The sequence below is a fragment of the Anolis sagrei genome, chromosome 12 (assembly GCF_037176765.1).
Source record: "Anolis sagrei isolate rAnoSag1 chromosome 12, rAnoSag1.mat, whole genome shotgun sequence".
NCBI lineage: Eukaryota > Metazoa > Chordata > Lepidosauria > Squamata > Dactyloidae > Anolis > Anolis sagrei.
In genome coordinates, this window is record NC_090032.1 from 7951761 (window position 1) to 7973459 (window position 21699).

The window sequence follows — 21699 nt, forward strand, 5'->3', positions numbered from 1 at the left end:
GTAATAATAACAGTAATAATAAAGTTAAATTATAAATGTAATAATAAAAATGATACATGTAATAATAATAATAATAATAATAGAGTAAAATAATGGAGATGTAATAATAACAGTAAAAATAAAGTTAAATTATAAATGTAATAATAATAGAGTAAAATAATACATGTAATAATAATAATAATAGAGTAAAATAATAAATAACCTTGACTTGAGTATAAGCCAAGGGGGGGGGGGGGGGCTTTTCAGCCTAAAAAAGGGCTGAAAAACTAGGATTATACTCAAGTATATACAGTAAATCATTCAGACGCTGTTTCTCGGGGTCGAGGAACTGGCAAGAAGCATCTGCTAGAGCAGGCATGGGCAAACTTCAGCCCTCCGGTTATTTAGACTTCAACTCTCACAACTCCTAACAACCTCAGGCCCTTTCCTTTTTCCCCTCAGCCGCTTAAGCAGGAAGGAGCCTGAGGCAGTTAGGAATTGTGGGAGTTGAAGTCCAAAACACCAGGAGGGCACAAGTTTGCCCATCCCTGTGCTAGAGCCAAATGCCCTCCAACTCACCTCCGCATTACGAAACACCTTCAACATGTCACCGTCAAAAGCTTCCACAGTTTTGTAATATCCGATCAGGATCTGCTTCTCAATGGTGGTGAGGTCCAGGGGGTCGGATATCTTCTCGTAGTAATCTGCGTTCCTAAGACACACGGAGCAGAAAAGATATCACATTACAACGAGCCCTTATTTCAAAACAGGTCCTGGTTCTGTTTGAATCACAGACCCTTTGACTACCTTCGCGAAAATACAAGAACTTACTTCTTCTTTGGGGGGAGATTCAGCAAAGGAGCTGCAAGGGCCTGCCTGGAGGAATCTGGAATGGAGGCAGAGAAAAAGTTTGTTTACAATACATAGAATCCTAGAGCTTGACGAGACCCCCAAGGGCCATCCAGTCCAACCACCTCTGATGCAGGAAAAGCACAATCAAAGCGGATGGCCAATAGCTTCTGTTTAAAAACCTCCAAAAAAGGGGCTTCCATGACACTTTGAGGCAGTGAGTTAAACTGTTGAACAGCTCTTAGAGTCAGGAAGTTCTTCCTAATGTTTAGGTGGAATTTCCTTTCTTGTCATTTGAACCAATTCCTTCACGGAGCCCTAGTTTCCAGGGCAGCAGAAAACAAGTCTAATCCCTCTTCCTTATGTTTCAATCCTATACATTTTGAGCATCTTCTTTGAGGGGAAGAAGAGATTTGTATGCAGAAAAGAAATCTGGTTCAAAATAATAATAATAATAATAATAATAATAATAATAATAATAATAGTTTATTTATATACCGCTCTATCTCCCCAAGGAGACTCAGAGTGGTTCCCAGGTAACATCACAAAACATTCAAAGTAAAAAACGACATAACAATAAGATTAACAAAACAAAATATAAGCATAAAAATTGTCGCCATAACACACATATATTAAAAATAATCCTTCCTGTTCAAGGCAATTAAACATTTAAAAGGCCGGGCCAAGATTTGTGCAAGCCCAAAAATTCTAGGGGGCCCAGGAATTAAATGCAATGCTATGGCAGGCAACAATAATATTAGGAACGGGTCTGTGGCTGTTCATTCCGGGGTCAATTAGAGGAAAGAATCTGGGTAACTGGTAGGAAGAATAAGGCCGTATTCGACCATGTGTGGGGCTGAGTTAGAACTGGTCATTTTCAAAGGCTTGTTGAAACCACCAGGTCTTCATGCTCTTACAAAAGGAGGGGAGGGATGGGGCCTGTCTTATTTCCTTTGGAAAGGTGTGCCAAAGACGGGGGGCAACCAACGAGAAGGCCCTCTCTCTCGTCCCCACCAACCGCGCTTGAGACGGTAGTGGGACTGAGAGGAGGGTCTCCCCAGAAGATCTTAGAACTCGTGCTGGTTCATAGGAGATGAGATCGCAGAGATAGGCATGGCCCGAACCATTTAGGGCTTTATAGGTCATGATCTACACCTTGAATTTGGCTCGGCAACTTATTGGCAGCCAATGAAGCTGTTTTAATAGGGGTGTTGTATGCTCCCTATAGTTTGCTCCAGTAAGAAGCCTGGCCGCCGCCCGTTGTACCAGTTCAAACTTCTGGCCCGTCTTCAAGGGCAGCCCCACGTAGAGCGCATTGCAATACTCCAGTTTGGATGTACCCAAGGCGTATTCTCCACCTCAGGCCTCTCTAGATACTGAGGGACTACATTGGTCCAACCAGAACACCCAACTGTCAAGGTTTTTTTTTTTTTGGTCATGTCAAGAGCGACTTGAGAAACTGCAAGTCGATTCTGGGGTGAGAGAATTGGCCGGCTGCAAGGATGTTGCCCAGGGGACGTCCGGATGTTTTTGATGTTTTATCATCCTTGTGGGAAGCTTCTCTCATGTCCCCGCATGAGGAGTTGGAGCTGATAGAGGGAGCTCATCCGTGTTCTCCCTGGATTCGAACCTGTCGGTCTTCAGTCCTGACGGCACAGGATTTAACCCACTGCACCACTGGGGGTTCCACTAATAGTTGTAGTCCACCTTCTGATGGGACTTGGGTTGGGAAAGACTGGAACCCACAGTTAGAGGAAAATCAGCAACTTGGAACAGCCAAACAGACAGATGAGAAAAGGGGAAAAAAATATTCCTGGCCCCAGGCTGCCATCACCTTTGTACGAGATGATACCATCGCAGATTTCCTTGAAGATCTGTGCAAGGCGTGCCGCACGTGCCACTTCGAGGTTCTCCTCAGCTGCGGCCAACCTCCGCGTCCGAACTGAGCGAGCCGTCTGCAGGGCAGAGAACTGCGTCATGAAGACATCTGAAAGAGAAGGGGAGATAAGAGAATTTTTTGTTTGTTGTAGAAATGGATGCAAAGGAGATATGGTCCTCCATGGTCTCTATCAGGGACTAAGGCCGTCCACCGTTGCCCATTACTGCTTTGGATGGTTGCTGTTGAGTTTTCCAGGCTGTCTGGCCATGTTCCAGAAGCATTCTCTCCTGACATTTTGTCCACACCCATGGCAGCGTTTTCAGAGGTTGTGAAATGTGTTGGAAACTAGGCAAGTGAGGTTTATATATCTGTGGAATAATGTCCAGTGTGGGAGAAAGAAATCTTGTCTGTTTGAGATAAGAGTGAATGTTGCCATTGCCCAGCTTGAATAGCCTTGCAGCTTCAAAGCCTGGCTTCTTCCTGTCTGGGGGAATCCTTTGTTGGGAGGTGTTAGCCGGCCTTGATTGTTCCCTGACTGCAATTCACCTGTTTTGAGTGTTGCTCTTTATTTACTGTCCTGATTCTAGAGGTTTTTTTAAACTACTGGTAGCCAGATTTTGTTCATTTTCATGCTTTCTTCCTTTCTGCTGAAATTGTCCACGTGCTTGTGGATTTCAATGGCTTCACTGCCCTGGTTTTGAACAGACCTCACAACCTCTGAAGATGTCTGCCATAGATGTGGGCAAAACATCAGGAGAAAATGCTTCTGGAACATGGCTAAACAGCCCGGAAAACTCACAGCAACCCAGTGATTCTGGCCATTTTAATTTTTTGTCATGTCAGGAGTGACTTGAGAAACTAAAATTCGCTTCTGGTGTGAGAGAATTAACTATCTGCAAGGACGTTGCCCAGGGGATGCCCAGATGTTTTACTGTTTTACCACCCTTGTGGGAGGCTTCTCTCATGTCCCTGTATGGAGAGCTGGAGCTGACAGAGGGAGCCCATCCGCACTCTCCCTGGATTCAAACCTTCGAATGTCGGTCTTCAGTCCTGCCGGCACAGGGGTTTAACCCACTGTGCCACTGGGGTCTCCTGAAAGCCTTCGACAACACACTGCTCTTCTTGTTTGTGTTTGAAATAATAATAATAATAATAATAATAACTTTATTTATACCCCGCTACCATCTCTCCAAGGGACTCGGTGCGGCTTACATGAGGCCGAGCCCACAATACAACAATAATAAAGCAATAGCAACAAACAATACAAAACAGCTAAAATATAACTCATAAGCAAAAATAAAAATAAGCAATACAGTAACACAACAAGCATTTAAAAACCTATGGCTGGGCCAAATGTAAAATTAAAATTTAAAATAATGCTGGGCATGAGCAAGGTAGGAGATAACTGGGATAGAAATTTCGGAAATCAATCCTAAATCAATAATAAAGTGCATTTTGACGACATATTGCTGAGAGTTTCATTTATTCTGGAAAGGCACACTGGGACAACCACGTTTTCAGGCTCCTCCTAAAGATGAAATGTGTTGATAAAAATAAAGTTCTATGGGAACCACAAATTAAGCCTGAACCTTCTCTGCCAAAACTGAGACTATCGTATCATGAGATGACACAATTTATTAGAAAACATAGCAATGCTTGGTAAAGATAGAGGAAGTTAGCAAAAAGGAAAGATAATCTTAAAATTCTACCTAGCTATAGATTCCATTGTAAAAGTAACAGCTTAAGAAAATTAAGTATGGAACTATTCGTTTACTTTACTTACAGTATTTACATTCTACCCTTCTCACCCTGAAGGGGACTCAGGGTGGATTACAAAACACGTATACGACAAATATTCAATGCCATATACACTGAAAAGACAGACAACTGTACATAGATAGAGGTATATATAGGCTTTCCTATCTTCAGCATCTTGGAGGCTGTGCTCGGTTCCGGCCACAGGAGGGTGCTGTCACCACTTTCCCTGCCAAAGAGCTTTGTTCGTAAACTTCCTCCTTGATTGAACTGCCAACATTTTTTTGGCATTTCCTTACGGGTGTCTTAAATATCTCCCCGCTTAAGCAGTACCTACTGATCTACTCAGAAGTTGGGCTAAAGGCCAGGAACTCACCCTGACCCGGACTTTTGATCAGTTAGATTTACTGCAGCTGGTGGATAACCTGCTGTGCTAAAGCCCGGCTCTATTTGTCATGAATAGAGGTAGTATTTATATCAATAGAGGCCAGGGAGGTTAGAAGGAGAGGCACGTAAGATATAAAATTATCATTATCATCATCATCATCATCATCATCATCATCATCATTATTATTATTAAACCTGCAGTCCTTACCAGATTTTATGTTGCCATCGTCCCGGCACATCCCATTCCAGCGGGTATATAATGAAGCAGAGTGGATGTTGTCACTGGCGTGTTTCACTTCCTCTTGCTTCTGCCGGATCTTCTCCCAGTTGCGCACCAGGAAAACATGGTGTTTTAGCACAAAATTCCTGTGGGAAGAAACAGAAGGAGCAGAGGTATGGTATTATTTCTCCGAGATGCAGGAGCAGGGGCTTTACCTCCCTTCATCACTACCTTATTCTGCTTTTAACACCTCAAAAGACACAGCTCTCTGATTTATTTATTTATTTGTCATGTCAGGAGCGACTTGAGAAACTGCAAGTCGCTTCTGGTGTGAGAGAATTGGCCGTCTGCAAGGACATTGCCCAGGGGATGCCCGGATGTTTTGATGTTTTATCATCCTTGTGGGAGGCTTCTCTCATGTCCCCGCATGAGGAGCTGGAGCTGATAGAGGGAGCTCATCCACGCTCTCCCCGGAATCGAACCTGTGACTTTTCAGTCTTCAGTTCTGCCGGTACAGGGGTTTAACCCACTGCGCCACCAGGGGCTCCAGCTCTGTGATAAAATGACTTTTAACGTTAATGAAGAAGTCTGTGAGGGTCAAGAGCTTGCATAACGTGTTTTGGTCAACCTGATAAAGATATCATTTGCAATATATTATTTTGGATTGTGCTATATACACACACATACTAGCCATCCCCTGCCACGCGTTGCTGTGGCCCAGTCTGTGTATATATGTTTTGTGTGTATAAATATATGTGTATATGTGTGTGTATATTTGTGTATATGTGGTTTTGCGCATTAGTTGTAATGTTTTTTTTTTTTTTTTGCTTTCTAAGCCCCTTCTGCTATGTTTTTCAGTGTTTTTATGAGTGTTGATCACTCGTTGGCCTGATAGGTGTTTTGTGTCCAAATTTGGTGTCAATTCACACAGTGGTTTTTGAGTTATGTTAATCCCACAAACGAATATTACATTTTTATTTATATAGATATATATGTACATGTATAGAGTTACTGACACTGCATCATTTCACCAGATCACAATAATGTGTTTTTCTGCTGATATCAAAGGATTCCCCATCTGAGACGAGACTTGAAAGAGGGCTCAAAAATGGGAAGGGGATACTGTTTTATTGTGTCAGATGGCTACTATAAATCACTTGATACTGAACTGTTGGAAAGAAACAAGCAAGAAGAAGCAGACGTTCATCTACCTTTCCCTGTTGGACATAGGCTTCATTTGCAGTTGGGGAGTCAACCGAGTTGGGGTGCTTGAGCTTTCACTGGGCTCCTCAGAGACATGGCCCTTCTATAAGACAGAAAAAAATCCCTTTCAAAAGCGAACCGAGGAAAACAATGTTAGCAGACATACACAGAGGGAGGATTCCACATTTCTCTTGACATCTCTTGGTTGGGATATTCGGAGAGTTTGTAGCTAAGAGTGGTTCTTTCAAGCTCTGAATCAAACTTCTAAGATTGGGAGGAGTGAAGGACAGCACATGGGCCACGCGTGAGCCTCAAGACCACCCCTGACCCAAACTCAAATGAAATAGTGCCCATCAAAAAGGGCAAGTGGGCTGCCGGTACTCACTCACCCGCTTCTTCAGCTTGTGCTTTGATTTCCTCTTCTCTTTGGACCGGCTCGGCCTTCTCTGAGCAGACACCAGTTGGTTGCTTTTGCTCAGAAGGCCGTTCATGCGTTGGCTCTTGCCCCCAATGATCCCCCTGCACTTCTCAAAGCCGCATTTGCAGAGTTGCTGGGAAGACAAAAGATAGCATGTCACACTCTGCAGAAAAGAATCCTGGGAAAGGGGGCCAGAGTGGTGCCTGCCCTATGTCGATTTCAACTGACACACAAAAACTCAAAATCATAGCGATTAATCACTATAATTTTGGGCTGCTTTGAGTTTTTCAGGCTGTCTGGCCATGTTCCAGAAGCATTATTATTACTATTATTACTATTATTATTATTATTATTATTATTATTATTATCTTTATTTATACCCCGCTAACATCTCCCGAAGGACTCGGTGTGGCTTACAAAAGGCCAAGGCCCCCAATAAAATAGCAGCATAACAAATACAACAGTAAAACAAACAAAAAATTAAAGCAATAACAATAAACATTAAAAAAAAAGTAACACCACAACACATTTAAAACTAAGGCCGGGCCAAATGTAATGAATAAAATTTAAAAGTTCTGGACATGACAGGTGACATGTATAGGTTTTTAGAGGTAGTGCTGTGTGCAGACAATCTTAAATCTCTAATAAAGTGCATTTGGGACATGATGCTAGGAGCTTCCTATTCTGGAAAGGCACACCGGAACAGCCACGTCTTCAAGCTCTTCCTGAAGACTGCCAGCGTTGGGGCTTGTCTAATGTCCTTGGGGAGAGAGTTCCAAAGTCGGGGGGCTACCACAGAGAAGGCCTTGTCCCTCATCCCCACCAACCGCGCTTGCGACGCAGGTGGGATCGTGAGCAGGGCCTCTCCAGATGATCGGTGAGATCGTGTGGGTTCATATATGGAGGTAGGCGGGTCCCAAACCGTTTAGGGCTTTGTAGGTGAGCACCTGCACCTTGAATTGAGACCGGAAAATGAACGGCAGCCAATGGAGCTCCTTAAACAGGAGGGTTGACCTCTCTCTGTAAGGAGCACCAGTTAACAACCTGGCCACCGCCCGTTGGACCAGTTGGAATTTCCGGGCTGTTTTCAAGGGCAGCCCCACGTAGAGCACATTGCAGTAGTCCAATCTGGACTACTCTCCTGACATTTCGCCCACATCTATGGCAGGCATCTTCAGAGGTTGACGGGTCTGTTGGAATCAATCTTCCTAATGTCGCGACCCCTTAATACAGTTCCTCATGTTGTGGTGACGCCCAACCATAACATTATATTAGTTGCGACTTCATAACGGTAATTTTGATACTGTGATTAATCGTAATGTAAATTATCTAATATGCAGGATGTATTTTCATTCACAGGACCAAATTTGGCACAAATAGCCAATATGCCCAAATTTCAATATTGGTGGGGTTGGAGGGGATTGATTTTGTCATTTGGAAGTTGTAGTTGCTGGGATTTATAGTTCACCTACAATCAAAGAGCATTCTGAACCCCACCAACGATGGAATTGAACCAAACTTGGCACACTGACCTCCTATGGCCAACATAAGACACTGGAAGGTTTTGGTGGGCACTGATCTTGAGTTTTGGAATTGTAGTTCACCTACATCTAGAAAGCACTGTGGACTCAAACAATGATGGATCTGGACCAAACTTGGCAGGAATACTTTATATGCCCAAATGTGAACACTGGTGGAGTTTGGGGAAAACAGACCTTGACATCTGGGAGTTGTAGTTGCTCGGATTTATAGTTCACCTACCATCAACAAGCATTCTAAACCCCACCAACTATAGAATTGGGCCAGACTTCCCATACAGAACTCTCATGACCAACAGAAAATACTGTTTTTTCTTATGGCCTTTGGCGACCTCTCTGACATCCCCTCACGACCCCTCCAGGGGTCCCAACCCCCAGGTTGAGAAATGCTGCCCTAAAGTAATACCATTTGGACTGCATCTCCTGTCCAAAACATTATCAGAAGTCATTAATGTAGGGAACTAGAGCCCCCAAAAGAGAAATTTTCATCCTCCCAAATAGCCCCAATTTTTCAATTGCCAACCACTAACCGTAGTCCAAATAAGCAAAGCTTTGGTCACACAATTATTTTGGACTTCATCTCCCATAAGCCTAGGCAGCATGGTCAACATTATCCTACTTTAATGTTTGTATGTGATAGCTTTCAATGCACATAGTTTTTATCGTTAGCCATTTTGTGTCTCCTTTGGCAGAGAAAAAGTGGGCTATAAATACAGAAGAAGAGAAGAAGGAAAAGGAAGAAGAGGAGGACCGGAACTAAAAAAGCATCTGGAAGGGTAAGGATCATAGAATCCTAGAGTTGGAAGAGACCTCAGGGGCCATCTAGTCCAACCCCATTCTGCCAAGAAGCAGGAAAACTGCATTCAAAGCACCCCCGACAGATGGCCATCCAGCCTCTGTTTAAGCAAGTGAGATTTATATAACTGTGGAATGTCCAGGGTGGAAGAAAGAACTCTTTTCCGCTTGAGGCAAGTGTGAAAGTTGCAATTGGCCACCTTGATTAGCACTGAATGGCCTTGCAGTTTCAAAACCTGGCTGCTTCCTGCCTGGGGGAATGAGGGCCAGCTAACACCTCCCAACAAAGGATTCCCCTAGGCAGCAAGCAGCCAGGCTTTGAAGCTGGAAGTCCATTCAATATTAATCAAAGGTTTTTTCCCCTTGGGTCAGGATCGACTTGAGAATGAATGCCCTTGCAGCTTCAAAGCCTGGCTGGTTGAATGCCCTTGCAGCTTCAAAGCCTGTCTTGTTGCTGCCTGGGAGAATCCTTTGTTAGGAGGAGTTAGCTGGTCATGATTGATTCTTGTCTGGAATCCCCCTGTTTTTTGAATGTTGCTCTTTATTTATTGTACTAATTTTAGAGTTTTTTAATACTGGTAGCAAGACTGATTATTTTCATAGTTTTCTCCTTTTTGTTGATATTGTCCACGTGCTTGTGGTTTTCAATGGCTTCTCTGTGTATTTCTGTGTTCTCAAATAATATGCTGCATCACTATAATTTCCCCATCAAAATCTAGGTACACATAGGTACACCTATGAAATGTCTAATTCCACCCAATATCTTTACCTGGTAAGTCCATGGAAACTAGTTCCTGAAAATACTGGTTCAAAACACAGAATTATTCCCATGATTCCCCTGTATCGGAGCTTACAACCCTCACCTGCTTTTCCACATTGAATGAGTGGAAGTTGTAGTCATAAGTCAGCTCAGTGCCAGCAGGCATATCCTTCAGCGCATACAGGCCAATCCTGTAGACTCCATTGACGGACCTGTCAAACAAAGGAGTGCAAGTTACAGTCATGAGAAGGGAAAGTCTTTCATAGAATCACAGAATCCTGGAGTTGGAAGAGACCTCATGGGCCATTCAGTCCAACCCCATTCTGCCAAGAAGCAAGAAAATTGCATTCAAAGCACCACTGACAGATGGCCATCCAGCTTCTGTTTCAAAGCCTCCAAAGGAGGAGCCTCCATCACACTCCGGGGCAGAGAGTTCCACTGCTGAACAGCTCTCACAGTCAGGAAGGTCTTCCTAATGTTGAGGTGGAATCTCCTTTCTTGTCGTTTGAAGCCATTGCGTCCTAGTCTCCAGGGCAGCTCCCTCCTCCCTATGACTTCCCCTCCCATCTTGATCCATGCCCCTCATCATGTCTCCTCTCATCCTTCTCTTCTGCAGTGGATTTATTATTTCTAAATAATAAATGTTGTTTAACACTTTCATAAATGAAGGGGAAATTACTAATTTGGAGAAGAGAAGGCTGAGAAATGATATGACTGCTATCGTTAGCTATATTAAGGGATGCCAGTTAGAAAGTGAAGCAAGCTTGTTTTGTGCTTCTCCCAAGACTAGCCTTGAGCATTTTGGAGTAGTAACAAATAATTTATTTATTTATTTATTTGCAGCTTTTATATTCCGCCCTTCTCACCCCGCAGGGCACTCAGGGCGGATTACAGTGTACACATATATGGCAAACAATCAATGCCAATTTTTAACATACCAACATATACAGACATAGACAGAGGCTATTTAACTTTTTCTGGCCGCCAGGGGAGCTGTCGCTTTCATCGTCCATTTGCGACGCTGATGAAGCACTTCCGCATTCCCCGCATGCTTCCCCGCTGGAATGCTTTGCTGGAGTCTTCTTTATGGTCTCATAAATCAGTTAATTTAGCCTCCCCACACTTTTACGGTGGTACCTTATTTTCCTACTTGACAGATGCAACTGTCTTTCGGGTTGCAAAGGTAGACAACAGGCTACACACAATTGGTTGGAAACCCACTCCAACCCGGGCTGGCTTTGAACTCATGACCTTTTTGGTCAGAGTGATCTTAATGCAGCTGACGCTCAGCCAGCTGCGCCACAATCCCGGTGCACTTATTATTATTATTATTATTATTATTATTATTATTATTATTATTTGAAACACAACACGATGAGTCCACAGCAGACACTCTCCTGGCTGTTGAATTCGATCACATGTTGAACACTTCCCAAGTGTCTAGGACTGTGAGATGTATCGGCGAATAATGCGTGCAAATCCCAGTAAGGTGGCCTTCTGCAGCTGGTAATTTTGTCAGTGCTGATTGTGTTTAAGTGCAGGCCAAGGTCTTTAGGCACTGCACCATGTGTGCTGATCACCACTGGGACCACCTTGACTGGCTTGTGCCAAAGTCTTTGGAGTTTGATCTTTAAATCCTCATATCGTGTCAGCTTTTCCAGTTGTTTCTCTGCAATCCTGCTGTCATCTGTGACTGCAACATCGACGATCCATACTTTGTTTTTTAACACGATTGTAAGGTCAGGAGTATTATGCTCTAAAACTCTGTCTGTCTGAATCCGGAAGTCCCAGAAGAGTTTGACGTGTTCATTCTCTGTAACTTTTTCCGGCTTGTGATCTCACCCGTTCTTTGTCGCAGACAGATGATATTTGTAGCACAAGTTCCAATGAATCATCTGAGCAACGGTGTTGTGCCTCTGCTTGTAGTCTGTCTGCTCAATCTTCTTCTTCTTCTTCTTGATTATTATTATTATTATTATTATCATTATTGAACCAATTGAAAATGTTGTGTATGTGTATGTCCATACACACACACACACAAAAGAACCAATTACCCATATATACTCGAGTATAAACTGACTTGAATGTAAGTCAAGGCACCTAATTTTGCCACAAAAAAATGAAAAAATGTATTGACTTGAGTATAAGATGAGGGTGGGAAATGCAGTAGCTACTGGTACATTTCAAAATAAAAATAGATACCAATAAAATTACATTAATTGAGCCATCAGAAGGTTAAATGTTTTTGAATGTTTACATAAAACTGTAATTTAAGACTGTCCAATTCTGATTAAACCATTATTCGACAATCCATACTTCGTTTTTTAACACGATCGTGAGGTCAGGAGTTCTGTGCTCCAAAACTCTGTCTGTCTGAATCCGGAAGTTCCAGAGCATATTTATTTATTTATTTATTTCTAGGTTTTATATACCGACCCTCTCACCTTCAAAGAGGGATTCGGACCGGTTCACAACATGTGTTAACATACAAAAAGTATACAATAACAACACAATGCCACTTAATTACACGATTAAAATATCAGCACCATACACATTAAAACATTATCATCCCAGTTAAAAGAGCCAAATCGTCCGACACCATCACAATCCCATTCATCATCCTCCTTTCATGTGGGCAAAGAATTAAATCATATTATTATTATTATTATTGAAAAGAATAAATGTAATAGTAATAATAATAGTATTGTTAAATAATAATAATAATAATAATAAATGTAATAAAAATAATAACAGAGTAAAATAATAAATAATCTTGACTCAAGTATAAGCCGAGGGGAGCTTTTTCAGCCTAAAAAAGAGGCTGGAAAGCCCATTTTATACTCGAGAATATACTGTAGTTCCAACTACAAGAAAAGAGATCCCACCTAAACATTAGGCAGAACTTCATTTATATTAGAGAGATTAGACAATGGAATTGAGTGTTTTGAGCAGTAGACTCGCCTTCTTGGAAGTATTTAAACAGAAGCTGGATATCTTTTAGGAGTTCTTTAGTTTTATACTCTGTCATGGCATGGAGCTGGACTTGATGGCCCTTCTATTTTATCTGGGAAGAGTGCATGTTTGAGGTTAGGTCATGAGATTATAAATGTGCCACTAGAACCTTTGGGTCGCTTACGCTTATTATCTCACAGACACACACAATAGCCTTACCATTTCTGCATCTCACAATTTGGATTGCAGCTGTGGTTGATGAAGCGTGCCTCATTGCCCATGCGGTAGCTGTCAATCACCATCCCGCTATCGAGGTTGAGGCAATAGTGGTCGCTGTGGTTGTGGTATTGCTCAATCATTCGGTTTCTGGGGAAAAGAATGGCGAAGGGATTTATAAATTGTCTGCGGGAGGCAAATAATTCCCCCTTGCTCTTCTGAACAAGATCTGGAATACATTTCCACCTTGTCTTTACTAATAATATAATATAGTATATTGTATATACATATAATATTTATAATATTATAATGTAATACAATATAATACTAGTTATAATAATACAATATTATAATTATATATTTACATTACATGTAATATTATTAATAATATTGCAATATAATGGTATCGTACAATATAATAATATATAATACTAATATTGTACTATGCTAATAATATAATATATTGTATGAAAATATATCTTGTAAGCCGCTCTGAGTCCCCTTCGGGGTGAGAAGGGCAGCATATAAATGCCATAAATAAATACATAATAAATGCAGCAAAATATTGGAAAAGTGAGAAGATACCGTTAAAAGAACAATGGCTCGAGAAAGCAGTGGAGATAAAGGACATGGACAAATTAACTTTCTTTTTAAGGCAAAATACAGGAAGATTTATAAAACAAACAGAATGGAAACTTTTTGAAGAATATCTTAAAAATGAATTGAAAGATGAATGAGTTGGAATTGGGGGGAAAAAACCAAAATCAAGGGACAGAAAAAAAGAAAGATGCCACTCTATAAAAAGAGAGAAAAGTTTTATATATATAATTATAATTATATATTTACATTACATGTAACATTACTAATAATATTACAATATAATGGTGTGTGTGTGTGTGTGTGTGTGTGTGTATATATATATATATATATATATATATATAAAATGATGAACTGCTATGAACAAGAATGGAAGTCAAATCTACACTTTTTTTCCTTTTTCTAATTTTTTTAAACTTTATTTTATGGCATATATGCATATATATATATATATATAATATTTTAATCTATATATGTAATATATCTATCTATCTATCTATCTATCTATTTCTCTTCCTTTTTTCCTACTATCCTATCAGTGCACTGTTCTCCCACTTTCCATGGTTTTTTTTTTTGTCGTGTCAGGAGCAACTTGAAAAACTGCAAGTCGCTCCTGGTGTGAGAGAATTGGCCGTCTGCAAGGACGTTGCCCAGGGGATGCCTGGATGATTTGATGTTTTTTATCATCCTTGTGGGAGGCTTCTCTCATGTCCCCGCATGAGGAACTGGAGCTGATAGAGGGAGCTCATCCGCCTCTCCCCGGATTCGAACCTGCGACCTGTCGGTCTTCGTTCCTGCCGGCACAAGGGTTTAACCCACTGCTAACCTTCTATACATTTTTTTCCTTCTCTCTAACTATTTTAATTTTTCCTGTTCATATTAATCAATAAAAATTATTCCCAATAATAAATAAATAATAAATAAATATGCCTTGAGTGCTTCTCCATCCCTTTTTCTCGGCTTCTCACCTGAACTCCTGTTCACTGACAACTTCTCCCAGGTACTCGATGATGAACTGCCCGGCTTTCAGGGACTCCTTTGTGCGGATACCCCACCCTTTCTCCTCGGCCCGAAAGCGCTCCAAGCACTGCACCCACTCGTGCCTCTGAATCCGCTGGTTGCAGCACTGCTCTCCGCAAGGGCAGGTATTTGGGGAGCACTCGGCAAAGATCATCCTGAATGGAGAGGATGGAACAGAATGAAGTTTAGTTTGAGAAAGGCTGCCTTTCTAGCAAAACATGGATTCTGCTATAGGACGCTTCTGTTGTGCAAATAGTCCTGCCCTGATTGCTTCCTGTCTGAAATTCCTCTGGAGTGTTGAGTGAGAACAACACTCAGAAGATGGGGAATTCCAGACAAGAAACAATCAGGGCCAGTTATTTTATTATTTATTTACAGTATTTATATCCCGCTTTTCTCACCCTGAGGGGGACTCAAAGAGGTTTACACATAGATAATGGCAAAAATGCACTGCCTTACAACTACAATAGTAAAATCACACTTTAAACATAAATCATATTAAAAACAGTACATTACCAAATATCAAAACAGTTATTAAAACTATAAAATAATCTTATCAGTCAAGTCGCCGTTCCAGTTCGTGTCCCACTAAAAGCTGCATACATCTATTGTCTGAAGACCTGGTCCCAGAACCATGATTCTAATTTTTTTCTAAAGGTCAGGAGCAAGGGAGCAGATCAGCACAGATGCGCCTTGCAGGGACAAAAGACAGGGCCTTCTCGGCTGTGGCCCCCCGCCTATGGAACATACTCCCAAATGAGGTAAGATCTGCTCCCTTCCTCCTGGCTTTTAGAAAAAAATAAAAATCATGGTTTTGGGACCAGGCCTTTGGGCAGTAGAAGTAAGTGTATGCAGCATTTCGGAAAGACAATGACTGGAACGGCGATTCGACGGACGAAACTGTTTTATTGTTTTAATGATTGTTTTATTTCTCATTTATGTATTTTTTAAATTTAATTTATGTCTAATTGTGGTGTATCATTGTAATTGTTTGTACTGGCATTGAATGTTTGCCATTACTTATGTGTAAACCGCTTTGAGTCCTCCTCGGGGTGAGAAAAGTGGTATACAAATACCGGGATTGTGGCGCAGCTGGCTGAGTGTCAGCTGCATTAAGATCACTCTGACCAAAAGGTCATGAGTTCGAAGTCAGCCCGGTTTGGAGTGGGTTTCCAACCAATTTTGTGTAGCCTATTGTCGACCTTTGCAACCCGAAAGACAGTTGCATCTGTCAAGTAGGAAAATAAGGTACCACCTTAAAGTGTGGGGAGGCTAAATTAACTAATTTATGAGGCCATAAAGAGCATTCCAGCGAGGAAGCATGCGGGGAATGTGGAAGTAATTCACCAGCGTCGCAGATGGACGATGAAAGCAACAGCTCCCCTGGCAGCCAAAAAAAGTTAAATGTTTTAATGTGTATAGTGCTGATATTTTAATCGTGTTGTGAAGTGGCATTGTGTTGTTATTGTATATTCTTTGTATGTTAACACATGTTGTGAACCGGTCCGAATCCCTCTTTGAAGGTGAGAGGGTCGGTATATAAAACCTCAAAATAAGTAAATAAATAAATAAATAGCCTCTGTGTATGTCTGTATATGTTTGTATGTCAAAAATTGGCATTGAATGTTTGTCATATATGTGTACATTGTAATCTGCCCTGAGTCCCCTGCGGGGTGAGAAGGGCGGAATACAAAAGCTGTAAATAAATAAATAAATAAATAATCAATAATCTTACCTCCTTTGGGAGTATGTTCCATAGGTGGGGGCCCACAGCCGAGAAGGCCCCGTCTCTTGCCCCTGCCAGTTGCATTTGTGCTGTTGACGGGAGCGAGAGCAGGGCCTCCCCGGATGATCTTAAATTGCGAGGTGGGACGTAGGGGCAGATGCGTTCGGACAAGTAAGCTGGGCCTGAACCGTATAGAGCTTTATAGGTCAAAACCAGCACTTTGAATTGTGCTCGGAGATGGACTGGCAGCCAGTGGAGCTGGCATAACAGGGGGTGGTATGCTCCCTGTATGCCGCCCCAGTTAGTAATCTGGCTGCCGCCCATTGAACTAACTGAAGTTTCCGAACTGTCTTCAAGGGCAGCCCCACGTAGAGCGCGTTGCAGTAATCTATTCGGGATGTAACCAGAGCGTGGACCACCGTGGCCAGATCAGACTTCCCAAGGTATGGGCGCAGCTGGTGCACAAGTTTTAACTGTGCAAAAGCTCCTCTGGCCACTGCCGAAACCTGGGGTTCCAGGCTCAGTGATGAATCCATACAGCCTGGAAAACTCACAGCAACCCATTTCTTTACACTGATTATGATCTATGTTTTACCTGTTCAAGCAGTCATCCGTGCAGCCTTTTTTGTTGCTATCCTCGGGTTTCTTACAGTTACAAGTGGTAGCCTCATAACCAGAAAGAGGTTTCACATCCACATAAACATCTGCAAATAAAAGCAAAGGGGGGTAATATACCTTTCCCTTAGCAATCCAAACACTTCATTTTGCTCCGAGAATATTCCGAAGGGATTGAAAAAGTACCCCTTCTCTAACCCCACAATCTCAGCCTATAAAAAGGCAGAGGAAGGCACCCAATGAATGGGGCAACTGTCACAAGGAGAAAAGAAAGTGCAGCCAAGTGAAGATAGATGGCTGGCAGACTCCACTAACGTGAGATCCATAAAAGTCGGGCTATATAAACACAAGGTTACTTACTAGAACGGATTTTTTTATAGAGCGGGACATCTGGCTTTTTATATAACTGAAAAGAGAAAAAAAAAGAATAGAGTCTTTTTATTACATTGCGACATGACATCCAAAGCAGAGAAGCAATGCTGTTTAATTTTCCCTTCCATGAGGGCAGAGTTCCTTTCTCCCAAAAAGAGGGCTGATAGACTTAAAACAGTAAATGCAACAAGCAATTAAATATGTGTTGGTCTGGATCCAAAGAAATACAAGTCTTAGTACTATATTGTGCTTTTTTTTTTTTACTTTGGACACTTGTGGAAATAGAACCGAGCTCAATATAATTATATATATATTGCCAACTCAATATAAACCTGCACCAGTTATGGAGCAAGAGCTTGGCCTTTTCCTATCACTATCATGGCTATTAGGGGCTGCAGTGGCACTATGGGTTAAATGTGCTGGCTCAACTGCTGACCTGAAGGTCAGCAGTTTGAATCCAAGACAGAGTGAGCAAATTGCTTGTTAAACAGGCTGATTCTCATTTTTAGGAAGTATGGCTGAAGTTTCTTCTGCAGAATTCACTTTTTTTTCACTTAGGAGCAACTTGAGAAACTATTCCTGACTGTGGGAGCTGTTCAGGAGTGTGGTGGAGGCTCCTTCTTTGGAAGCTTTTAAACAGAGGCTGGATAGCCATCTGTTGGGGGTGATTTGAATGCAATATTCCTGCTTCTTGGCAGAATGGGGTTGGACTGGATGGCCCATGAGGTCTCTTCCAACTCTTTGATTCTATGATTCTATGATTCTACATGGGTTAAATCCTTATGCTGGCAGGACTGCTGACCAAAAGGTCGCTGGTTCAAATCTGGGGAGCAGGGTGAGCTCCAGTCTGTCAGCCCCAGCTTCCCATGTGGGGGACATGAGAGAAGCCTCCCACATTACAGCATCCCCAGGGCAAAGTCCTTGCAGATGACCAATTCTCTCACACCAGAAGTGACTTGCAGTTATCTCAAAAAAAAATCATGGCTATTTAACTCAAGTTAGGTAGAAGAGGAAGGGAGCAATTCAATTTCTCCTCCGCTGTTTTCCCTCCCATTAACCTGTATGAAATGTATCCATGGCCACGATGCAAAACGTTTAATACACGTCTAATTCTATACTAACAAAAGAAATGCTTATGTTAATCCTGGGTTACGCTTGGCTCCCAGTAGTATCCATTATGAGGGAGCAACCAGCTCTCCTCGGCCTTGTGCCAGCCATGCTGAGAATCAGGAGGTCCCTGACTGCAACAAAGGCCCTCCTAACTCTGTTGTCCACAGTGGAACATTTTCCCTTGGAACATATCAAGAGATCTGAAATAACGAAAGCAGTTACTCTATAATTACTATTAATGTGGGGGAGGCAAACTAAGAAGTCTCCTACAGTACAGAAAGTGGTGGGTTAGGAATAACAAAATCCTTCCTTTTATAGAATACTGCAAAACTGTGGAACATGAAAAATGTGCTCTTAGTTATCACAAGGATACAGCTTTCTAGTCTTCCAAAGGGTGGCACGTCCGTGATTTGAACTGAAAATATGGTCCGTGGCCTCACTAATACTATATAGTTTCCTCAAAACCATGCAGCAACGAGAGCAACGGTCTCGTAAAACCCTCTTATAGCACCAAGGCAATGGGAATGTTGGGAGGGGAGAGGCTGAAAGATTATTACTGCCACATCAGCTCTAGATTATTAAATATGTTTTTTGTGGGCAAGCAAATGGTGACGACTGGATGGCATATGTTCTGTATCAGAAACTAGAGCTGATGTGGTCTATCCAATGCAATTTTCTGGATGAGCACCCCAAATAATGAAACTGAATCTAAAGTTGACCGAAACTCTTTTGGTACTAATGTTGGAGAGTGGTCCCTGGTCAAAATGGTCCCAGGTCAACAAAAGGTTGAGAACTACTGCCCTATATGGTACCAGATGTTGCCTACTTGTTTGTCAGGTTGGGTGTCTAGACTGAACATGCTTCACCTGTACAGTGTTCTGGACAGTGACAACGAAAGCAAGAAGATGACTGAAGCTACCTAATAGGGGAATCTGATAGCAACTGAGTGGGGAGAGTCCATTAAAAAAAACAAAACCAAAATCCTTGAATATCGTATTGTGGTCCCTAGTCAAAGTGGTCCCTGGTTCAAAGACAGGTGGTGCGTGGTCAAAGTGGTCCATGGTCAAATAGCCCCTGGTCAAAATGGTCCCAGGTCAACAAAAGGTTGAGAACTACTGCCCTATATGGTACCAGATGTTGCCTACTTGTTTGTCAGGTTGGGTGTCTAGACTGAACATGCTTCACCTGTACAGTGTTCTGGACAGTGACAACGAAAGCAAGAAGATGACTGAAGCTACCTAATAGGGGAATCTGATAGCAACTGAGTGGGGAGAGTCCATTAAAAAAAACAAAACCAAAATCCTTGAATATCGTATTGTGGTCCCTAGTCAAAGTGGTCCCTGGTTCAAAGACAGGTGGTGCGTGGTCAAAGTGGTCCATGGTCAAATAGCCCCTGGTCAAAATGGTCCCAGGTCAACAAAAGGTTGAGAACTACTGCCCTATATGGTACCAGATGTTGCCTACTTGTTTGTCAGGTTGGGTGTCTAGACTGAACATGCTTCACCTGTACAGTGTTCTGGACAGTGACAACGAAAGCAAGAAGATGACTGAAGCTACCTAATAGGGGAATCTGATAGCAACTGAGTGGGGAGAGTCCATTAAAAAAAACAAAACCAAAATCCTTGAATATCGTATTGTGGTCCCTAGTCAAAGTGGTCCCTGGTTCAAAGACAGGTGGTGCGTGGTCAAAGTGGTCCATGGTCAAATAGCCCCTGGTCAAAATGGCCCCTAATCAAAGTAGTGGGTCCAAAGACAAGTGGTCCCTGGTCAAAGTGGTCCCTGGTTCAAAGACAGGTGGTGCGTGGTCAAAGTGGTCCATGGTCAAGTAGCCCCTGGTCAAAATGGCCCCTAATCAAAGTGGTGAGTCCAAAGACAAGTGGTCCCTGGTCAAGTAGTCCCTAATCAAAGTGGTCCCTGGTCAAGTGGTCACTGGACAACGTGGTTCCTGGTCAACGTGGTCCCTGGTCAAGAAGCCCCTGGTCAAAGTGATCCCTAGTCAAAGTTGTCCAAAGACACGTGGTCTGTGATCAAAGTGTTCCATGATCAAAGTGGCCCCTGGTTAAGTGGTCCCTGGTCAAGTAGTCCCTGGTCAAAGTGGTTCCTGGTCAAAGTGGTCCAAAGACAAGTGGTCTGTGGTCAAAGTAGTCTGTGGTCAAAGTGTTCCGTGATCAAAGTGGTCCCTTGTCAAAGTGGCCCCTGGTCAAAGTGGTCCCTGGTCAAAATGGCCCCTAATCAAAGTGGTCCAAAGACAAGTGGTCCCTGGTCAAGTAGTCCCTAATGAAAGTGGTCCCTGGTCAAGTGGTCACTGGTCATAGTGGTCCCTGATCAAGTAGCCCCTGATCAAAGTGGTTCAAAGGCAAGTGGTCTGTGGTCAAAGTGTTCCGTGATCAAAGTGGTCTGTGGTCAAAGTGGCCCCTGGTTAAGTGGTCCCTGGTCAAGTAGTCCCTGGTCAAAGTGGTCCCTGGTCAAGTAGCCCCTGGTCAACGTGGTTCCTGGTCAAAGTGGTCCCTAGTCAAAGTGGTCCAAAGACAAGTGGTCTGTGGTCAAAGTGTTCTATAATCAAAGTGGCCCCTGGTCAAAGTGGTCCTTGGTCAATTTGGTTACTGGTCAAGTAGCCCCTGGTCGAAGTGGTCCCTAGTCAAAGTGGTCCAAAGACAAATGGTCTGTGGTCAAAGTAGTCCCTGGTCAAAGTGATCCCTGGTCAAAGCGTTCTGTGGTCAAAGTGGTCCCTGGTCAAAGTGGTTCCTGGTCAAAAAAACGTTGGGAACCACTGGTCTAACGACTGGACTTTGCATATTCTGCATTCAAAAGGACATGCTCTACCATCGGCTTATGGCAAAGGACAGACACAAGTGACTGGAGGACACAGCTGGAAGGGTTAACAGGGCGAAAGGGGACAGGAGTCTCCTTAAAATATACCTTTTTAAAAAGCAGAGGTGGCCTTCTAAAGAACAAAAACTCTCAACTGCAAGATTTCTAGTGTAAAGCTTTTGTCAGGAGGAGACACCACCCTATTTTTAGTGGACAAACGAAAGCTTTTTCGAGAGAACGCAGGAGGGGCCGGGCTGTTTGATGCATTCCTCTCCATCTGAGAATGAAATGGAATATATATATATACACACACACACACACACACACACACAGAAAAAAATAATAAAAACCTCCACTCTGTTTGGGACTGCGTCCAAGGAAAATAAAGGTCTGAGATTTTTCAGCGCTGTTGGCAGAACATCTGAATTCTCCAGAGGCGTGTCGGAAAAAAAACACAAGATCCCTGCAGAAGAAGTCAAGCGCTTTCAGAATAAAAG

At 42.5% G+C, this 21699-nt stretch overlaps 1 protein-coding gene across 2 annotated transcripts in view; it reads right to left on the bottom strand.

Moving 5' to 3' along the window:
• ASH1L (ASH1 like histone lysine methyltransferase) overlaps positions 1-21699 on the bottom strand; it is a 95276-nt gene that overhangs the window by 15464 nt on the left and 58113 nt on the right. For both annotated transcript variants that reach the window (XM_060758153.2, XM_060758152.2), the window contains 11 exons: positions 17270-17315; positions 16890-16998; positions 14517-14723; positions 12955-13101; positions 9887-9995; positions 6662-6823; positions 6281-6375; positions 5058-5215; positions 2663-2815; positions 811-865; positions 559-691 (listed from right to left, as the gene is read on the bottom strand). In XM_060758153.2, the coding sequence (XP_060614136.2) occupies positions 559-691; positions 811-865; positions 2663-2815; positions 5058-5215; positions 6281-6375; positions 6662-6823; positions 9887-9995; positions 12955-13101; positions 14517-14723; positions 16890-16998; positions 17270-17315 (1374 nt within the window). The remainder of the gene's footprint in view (positions 1-558; positions 692-810; positions 866-2662; positions 2816-5057; positions 5216-6280; positions 6376-6661; positions 6824-9886; positions 9996-12954; positions 13102-14516; positions 14724-16889; positions 16999-17269; positions 17316-21699) is intronic.